General features: G+C 46.1%; 1 protein-coding gene and 1 long non-coding RNA gene across 2 annotated transcripts; both read right to left on the reverse strand.

Moving 5' to 3' along the window:
* Nucleotides 1-651: 651 nt before the first annotated feature.
* LOC124685129 lies at nt 652-2,295 on the reverse strand. The gene is made up of 3 exons (XR_006997304.1): nt 2,259-2,295; nt 1,340-1,616; nt 652-992 (listed from the first exon to the last, which is right to left on the reverse strand). It is a non-coding gene; the product is annotated as an uncharacterized LOC124685129 (long non-coding RNA).
* Nucleotides 2,296-4,677: 2,382 nt separating this feature from the next.
* LOC124670265 (protein MLO-like) lies at nt 4,678-8,041 on the reverse strand. The gene is made up of 13 exons (XM_047206768.1): nt 7,745-8,041; nt 7,354-7,650; nt 7,083-7,199; nt 6,939-6,999; nt 6,467-6,552; nt 6,314-6,388; nt 6,134-6,222; nt 5,942-5,991; nt 5,807-5,847; nt 5,540-5,713; nt 5,427-5,462; nt 5,211-5,339; nt 4,678-5,121 (listed from the first exon to the last, which is right to left on the reverse strand). The coding sequence occupies exons 1-13, from the start codon at nt 7,862-7,864 to the stop codon at nt 4,729-4,731; spliced, it is 1,668 nt and encodes a 555-aa protein (XP_047062724.1). The 5' UTR covers nt 7,865-8,041; the 3' UTR covers nt 4,678-4,728.
* Nucleotides 8,042-8,449: the final 408 nt, after the last annotated feature.

Here is an 8,449-nt window from a genome sequence, read left to right on the forward strand (position 1 = left end):
GTGGAACTCAGTCAGAAGAATGCTGCTATGAATTGTACCCAGTCAGAAGTACTAAGTAATTTTTTTCGATCCTTAATGTGGCAGGGAATGGTGCCGATGTTTATCATATCACCATGGAAGATATCCGGGCAGAGAAGGCAGCCGAGGACTCGGCTGCGCGGGCGTCGGCGGGGCTGGTGACCGTGAAGAGCGAGCTGGTGCCGGATAACAATTTGCCGCCTGGTGCGGTGTCGTTTGGGAAGAAGAGGAAGATGGCGGAGGACCACGCCAACGGTGAGAGCTCGTCGTGTGGCCCCTCTTGCCCGCCGGGCTTTGCCATCCCCAAGAAGACGAGTAAGCGCGGCGCTGGTGACACGAGTGATTGGAAGGCGGCGAGGCAGCAGCTGCAGGCCATCGTCACGCCGGGGCGGGAGCAAGGTTTCGGATTTCGTTTTGCAAAATTTACCGCCCCTGGGCGAAATGGGCGAAATTCGTTTTTTCGGAAAAATTTCGGAAAATGCCGGACGAAATCAACAAACCAAATTTTGAAATCTGGGACGAAAAATGGACGAAAAATGAACGAAAAATGGACGAAATTTGACAAAAAAATATGAAATAATCAAGAACAATGATGCACAGCACTTCTGTAGCAAAATAAACACACATGAATCATACGGCAGAATCTATCCATCAGATAAGAGCATTTGATCAACAGTGCCCAAAAATAACAACATAAGAACCACAGTTCAACAATAGCCGATATTAACCATCACAACATATTAGTCCAACAGTAGGCTAGGCTAGTTAACAGACAGTTCAGAATCACAATCTATACTACAACCGGGCACTTCAAAGTCCAATCATACTGGCCCCAAAACGAGAACATGAACTCATTTTGACTTCACGTTCTTACACTGCCCCAAAACATTCTTCAACTGTCCCAAAACGAGAATATGAACTCACACGCATCTTGCATGAAACAGCAACATAGCTTTGCTCCCAGGCTTCTTAACCTTGCAATTTAAAGAAAAACACATATCATGAAAGGTAATGTGGTACCACTGTGAATATACAAGCTTAAATGTGTTCCAGAGAATATAATGAAGCAATCATACATTTACATACAAGTCTTGTTATTTTCAGTGACAATATGGAAGTGCATACCCGTTTCTATTACATGTTAGGAGACAAAGTGGACACAATGGGATTATGGTTAACATTTTTTGCATAGTTTATGTATCATCTTGAACAATCTATTACCAGATTTTATTTTCGTTCAAGAGGATGCAATCATGCAACAGAAATAGATGGTGTAAATTATTAAAAAAATTATCATTGGCAACCAGAATAAAAAATGTACCTATCTTATTTGTAGAGGCTGCTGACGTTCTTGACCTTCTTGACTTTCCTAAGCCGGGCAGACCTCAGCATTGTCACATCCCGGGACTCCCTCATTGCAGCACGAACATTCCTTGGAACATTTGGGCACTCCCTGACATCACCTGGTATACCAGCAAGGTGCTCCCTAAAGCGGGTTGCACCTCCTCTACTCTTTAGGCGGCAATACCGGCAATCAAAGCCCCCACCAATCTTTGGGCCATGATTCCAGATATGATAGATGTCATTGTTTAGAAGTCCTACATTTAAAAAAAAGAATGAATTACGATTATAAAAGAGTTAACACAATGAACTAACATATATAACATCTCATAAAAGATAGCGAGGCGTAAGAAAAAGAATTAATACAGTACCTCTAAATGCATGTTAATATCAAATGAAAACAGAATGAACTAGGAGTAAACAGAAACAACACATCTATTAACTCTTGATGCATCATAATAACAAGTAAAACAGATTATGATGTCAAAAACGAATTAACCATGTAGATAGACATAATGAACTAGCATACCATTTGTTAAAAGATAGCAAAGTGTAAGAAACAGAATTAAGAACAACTGGACTTAATTAACAAGTAACAAGTAATAACTTGTAAAACAGAATATGATATCAAAAACGAATTAACCATGTAGTAGACATATGAACTAGCATAACATTTGTTAAAAGATAGCAAGGTGTAAGAAACGGAATTAAGCACAACTGGACTTAATTAACAAGTAACAAGTAATAACTTGTAAAATAGAATATGATATCAAAAACGAACTGGCAATGGAGTAGACATAATTAATAAATTTATCTCTATAAATAAAAGCATCATAATATGCATCAAAAACGAATTAAGCACCAGTTAACAGAGTGCAAGAAGTTAACAATGTATGGACCTTTCCAGGTTGCCTCTGTTGTTGGTGAATCATTGAATAAAGATTTGCATAGTTGTGATGCCAACTGCAGATGAACTGGAGTCCTCCATGAAAACCAAAGAATAATAGTTTTTTAAGAAACAAACCAGAATGCTTAAACACGAAAACACAAAAGTTCCTCAAGCCGTGGTCATGCGATCTCTTTAAAATTATGAATGGCACTGTTTCTCCGTGGAGAAGACGGATGATCACAATCCGGGTAACGAATGTAAGAGCATCTCTAGCCTTAGTGGAGCAAAAGATTTCGTTTTGCTCTTCTAACGCGCACGGTTGCCAGTAATAAACATGGTTGCTCGCGGCCGAAACACCATCCACACCAGCAAACTCCAAACATGTCGTCCATTTAAAATTCGGCGGAGTCCTCCGAAACTCTATAGCCTATCCACGATTAATGCTGATCGGCAACAGGCAGTTCTTCATCACGAAGAGAGAGGGATCCAAGGACCGCCACCTTTATTCAAAACCACGCCAATAGCCCCCATGTCACTGGCTGGCGATGGATGAGAAGACGAACTCAGAAAGTCAAAGAGGGAACAGCCAGCCGCATGACCGGGCAGACACCACTAGGCCCAGATCGGCCCCAGATCAGCCCATCTAGCCGCCATCGAAGGTTGACGCGCCGCCAGCCAGCCAACGCTATCGTCACCGTCCACTCCTCCTCTCCGTCCTCTCTTCCACAAGATGCCCATGGTTCGCCGTGTCGTACCCCACCACCCGAGGAGATCGGTCGTGCGTGCCCTCACCAGCCATTCGCCTTTGGCAAGATGGGCGCCGGCTTCAGCAGCGGCAACAGCCGGGAGCGGGGGAGGTTAGGCGGCGGTGATGGGAGGCCTCCGGAATCGCTTGGGCGGAGGCGACATGGAACCCACATGTCAGTGAGTTACACCTTTTTCCTTTCTTTTTTTTCCTTCCTTTTCTTTTCTCTTGTCTTCATCTTCCTCACATGCACGTCCTTGCCCACACCCACCCCACCTAGCATGGCTCCCCCGCAGCTCGCCGCTGTCCACGCTCACCGCTTCCTGACTGAATCGACCGCAGCCGCCCGAGATCGAGGCGTCGGCCGCCACCATTCACCAACGGGAGTACATGGGGGCCGCACGGAGCTTCTCTCGCACTTGGACAAGATTATAAATAAGCACTAGAGCACAAGATTATGGTTCAAGAGAAATATGTAAGTGATCACATGATTTGTATAACAAGATGTACATGTATTACTCTCTCTAGTCGAGAGGTTTAGTTTAAATTAGATCAAACCTGAACTAAATCCTCAACACTTTTTTTGATAAGGGAAGTTCTCAACACTTATTATGGATCGAAAGGTGTACTAACAATCTAAAGTAAAAAAAGATAATTAGTTCTAATGTTGTGGTTATCTACTTGCATCTTTATGTTGTTCCAATGTTTTACTGATGAACGTGACCTCGTGCGATGGATCTTGGTTGATTCTAGGACAAGGCCACTTGCGATCAGCGCTGAATCTTAAAATAAATCTCAGTACACATAGTGAAGAAAACACGTCAGCCTTGCAATCTCTTTGATGAACATATTAGACACAAGAATCGTAGGGGGAAAAAATCTACGCTTACATCTAAAAAATGGATCTGAAACATGAAAGAGATCGAAGAAAAACTATAGGAATATCTTCCACTGCACTAACGAGGAAGTAAGAGAAATCCCCCGTGCTTTTTTTAGAGCATCAAAAAAATCCCGCCTATGTGCTTCCGTGGCCTCCCAGTGCACCTATGTTGCACGGATATTGACGTAGGATAATCATGGCAATGTTCGTACGTGATAGATTTGGATTTTAGGGAAGAAGCATGTTGGCTGTTTCAACGACGTGCAAGCACAAGACACATGGGATAAAATAAGGTTTACCCATCTTCAGGCCTCCGAAGGAGAAACCTTGGTCACAAAATTTGCAAAGTTCATGCCAGATTTTTCATTTGTGTACTAATCCATTTTTTTAGTTGGTGCGAACATGGCCCACGGCGATGAGGCTGGCGGTTCTGGCAGAGTTCAGGACAAGCCAGGAAATGGAAGCGGGAGAAGCTCAGGGCATCGACAAGGATATCGAGGAATACCCAAGGTCTGACTTTAATTGGTTGTGCCAAACAATGACCTTGTTGAAGACATTGTTTTGTGAGTGCGGGCTTTTTCCAAGATGAAAACCTTTGGTCATTGTTCAGGCCGAAGACGACACTTGTGCGTTGTTCCATTTTTCAAGGCGCCGCTTTTAGAGTTGATGGATTTCTGTTGCTGTTTTGGTGGTATTTGGTCCACTGTTAGAATGAATTGATCGTTGTAGCGGGACTTCTTTTTATAGTCTAGTGTAATTGATATTCTCGCGATATTAATATTTCCTTTATCCAAAAAATATATTTAGCCCCTATTTTTGCTATACATTGACTAAACTATTCAGAAACTTGACTCATCAATGTTGCATGCTGAAGGAAAATTCAGCACTGACGTCAGAATCGAGAGCCGACGATGAGGCAGACCTCCTCCTATCCGAAGGATTTAGTTTGTGCACCCGATGTGCCACAACGGGATACATGTCACTAGCCTCCATCTCGTTTATTGGCGAGGTTGGTGCGCTCTCGAAATCGTCGGAGCGTTTTTTGCTCTTGTGAAGCAGGTGCACTGGCGACGCTCCTCGGCTTGGCACCGGCGACGTTCCTCGGCTCGGCGTAGCGTCGCCGATCATCTGTGCCGTCAACATGTCCGCGTCTCTGGTCTTCTTCCGCTCTCTGGCTGTGTTCCGCCAGTTTTGCAGTGCCTTGGCCGTCTGTTCGTCGAAGATGGTCCTCTTCATGTTTGAGCCCATCTGCAGGCGAGCAAATGCACATAGTTAGTTTGACGTTCCTATGCTTCTCTACAAGACCATTTTACTGAGATTTTCATCGTCAAATCTACCTGTGTGACAAGTGCATAGAGGGGGAAGGTGATGTAGCTGCACATGATCTGAAGACCTAAGCCCACCACGACCTTCATGACGCTTAGTCCTATGTTCTCGTGGAAGCATTTCTTCAAGCCAGGTGTGGCCTGCGATAGAAGAGGAATTGTGTCATTGCAGTTCAGCAGCAATAACACAGATTGATGATTCTCATGAGTAAGTCACAAATCGCATACCAGGGTCCACACGAAATGAGCCATCTGAAACGCATTCTGGTAGCAGACAAACAGATTAGTGATGTGGAGTATATAGTAAGTTGAGTAGCTGAGCAGGAGTAATAGACATGTACCTGGAACAGTGTCAAATGTATGAGGAACAAGACCCAATCAGGGCGGTTGAACCAGAAGAACTTATTGCTGGGCTCGACGACAGGAGCCCCCTTGATGACGGTGGCTCGGTCTTGAATCTCTTGCGCCATCTCCATAATGATGATCTCTAGCTTGGTTCCAACACACAGGAGGATCTGAGAAAGACAAATGACATGGCATGTTGGATTCAGAACACTGCAATTGGGTTGGGTTAGCCTTTCCTTTCGGCAAAGAAAATTCGCACTTACCACGAGAGGGACAAAAGTAATCCAGGTGAGCGTGCTGATCCCTAGGGCCAGGAAACAAAAAATAAGGGTCAAGAAAATAAGCGCCACCTTGTAGGGGCAACACAATAGAAAACGGGGCAAGAACAAAGGCGCTACCTTTAAAATCAAGGAAGAGCGTAAGGATCGCCACGAACCACAGCGGGAGGCTGCAAAACACAGGAGCCAAATACGTCTAAATCATTCATTAATTTCAGGTGCATCAAGAAAGCAAATATCGTATGGAAGCTAGCGGCAACATAGAATTAATGTAATCCATGCAGGAGTGGAGTGTAGAGAAATGAGTTGAACCTGATGCCGACGACGACTTTGAAGTCGTCCTCCAGCGACCGCTTGATGTACTTGTGGAAGTCGAATTTTATGTTGGGCGACAAATGTGCCTGCGCGAAAATCAAATCCATGAATTCCTTGTCCTATATGTGACGATATAATGTTAACAACAATGGTGGAGGAGAGATGGTTTATCAGTACATTGATGAAGCCTTGGCGCAATGTGAGGTAGTCCACCTTGGTGACTGACCTGAAGAACTGCCTGAAGAACGCAACCTGAAACAAAACATCACGGACGTATGCCAGAAGAGCTAGGTGTAAATCGCGGGAGAAGATTAAGGTGCAGTAACTCACGATCCATCTGACGCCAGTGACGCTGGAGAGGCCCATGTGGCGCTTCACGAAGGACGTCTGATGCGTCAAACGGAACCGCAAGGGATCTGCATAACCAAAATATAAGCCACTTGGCATCTATCACCCTTGTTGCCACTTGGAAGCTTTGAAATAAGAGGAACGCGAGGGTCTTTAAGAACAAGCACGCTCCGCCAGCGGTTATTTTAGATAAAATTATGAATGAGTCTAAGTTGTGGACTTTTGCGGGAGCCAAACGTTTGAGTTCTTTGATGGCGCGAGAGTAGCCATGTTGTAATCGTTCTTTGCAGTTTTATTCTTGTGAACTCTTTCCTTAATCAATGGAATAGAGCAAGGCTTTTGTCCTCTTTTTTTCTATAAAAAAATAATCAGCCAGTCTACTCCGATGTATCAAAGCATCAGATTTCAATCAAAATAGAAAAAAAGATGTAACTAGAGAGTGGTAGACTCTGACCATTTGCAAACTGATACTCCAACGAGGCGGTCTCAGCCTCCCATTTCTTCCACTTCTTCATCTGGCGGAGCAGATTCGTATCAGACTAGTTCTTCGACAGATAGACAGGCATGCGGTTGATTATATTAGAGCAGAAAAAGTTACTTTGAGACGGCTGAGCGTCATGGAGATGACGCTGTAAGCGACATGGAAGACGGCGAGCACGAAGATGAATATGTGCAGCTGGTGCAGGCTGCTAGTGGACATGAGCGCCACCTTGCCCTGCAAAACCATTAGAGCCAAGCTATTACATTTACATCCTCTCGTCTGGGCTGGACCTCACAAGTCAGAACACGTTGACGGCAACGTCTCGTCGCTACATGATCAGAGTTGAGTCTCTTCAGGAAACAAAAAAAAGGAAAAGAAAGATGCTGACCTTACTGGCGCAGACGTCCGCGACGGCGGTGGCCAAGGACCGACGGTGGCTGTCGCCTTGGAAGAAGCTGAGAAGCCGGCGGCGGTTGTCCTTTTCGCCGTCGTCACCGCTGCCCGCGTAGGGTGCTGGGAGCTTGCACGGCAGCATGACGTTTCCGGCGTTGTGGGAGATGCAAATCTTGGAGATGGGCGTCTGGAAGACGGTGAGGAGCAGGGATATGAAGCCCACCAGCATGAGCTCCGCCTTCATCTTCTCCAGCGCCTCGGCCAGGGCCTTCTTCTGCCGCTTGTGGAACCACTGGCAGGAGGAGGGATAGCAGAGCGATTACATACACGATTTGAACCGTGCTAATAGAGGCCGTGGCCGGTACGGTATGGTGGCGGGTACGTACATGGGTGAGCCTGTGGAGCGCGTGCTCCATAGCGACGGAGATGAGCACCAGGACGAGGACGACGAGCGCCACCGCCCATGTCGGCGTGTTCGGCAGTTCCCGCCCTCCCGGTGTCGCCATGGATGGATCGACGGAGCTAGCTAGCTAGGGGAAGTACCAACGGCAGCAAGCGACCGGCCGCCTCGATCGACCAGACAACAACCGGCCGATAGCTCGAAGCTTAAACAAACGAGGCACCCAGCTAGCTTATGTTGCGGTGTGGCCGGAGCGAACAAAGCAAAGCAGAGCAGAGCAACACGCACGCGCGTACGTAGCTGGGCTCTGTGTCACACGGCCGGTTTTGTGGCCGCGTCAAAGCGCGTACTTGTGCCGGCGGCGTGCGTGGCATCCGGAGCGCCCGAGACAGGCAGCCACCTGAGCCGGGCACAGTGGTCGTTGAATTCGCTGCGTGAGCTGGACACGAGTTGCGGTGGGGTGGGTGATCGACGACGCGGGCTAGCCTCGTGTGCTCGGCCGGCACAGGATATTTTTAAAACCGTTCATCCAAATTAGAAAACGTTTTACTTTTAAGATTCTCGCGTCGAGATTTTTTAAACTAGATCTTATATTACGGTTTTGCTATGTCTCAGTCAACTGAGATTTTCTTAAGTCTAAGTCATTTGCGAAAAAGTACTAGAGTTGCACTTTTCTGTTAAAAAAGTGCAA

This window comes from Lolium rigidum, chromosome 1 (genome assembly GCF_022539505.1).
Source record: "Lolium rigidum isolate FL_2022 chromosome 1, APGP_CSIRO_Lrig_0.1, whole genome shotgun sequence".
NCBI lineage: Eukaryota > Viridiplantae > Streptophyta > Magnoliopsida > Poales > Poaceae > Lolium > Lolium rigidum.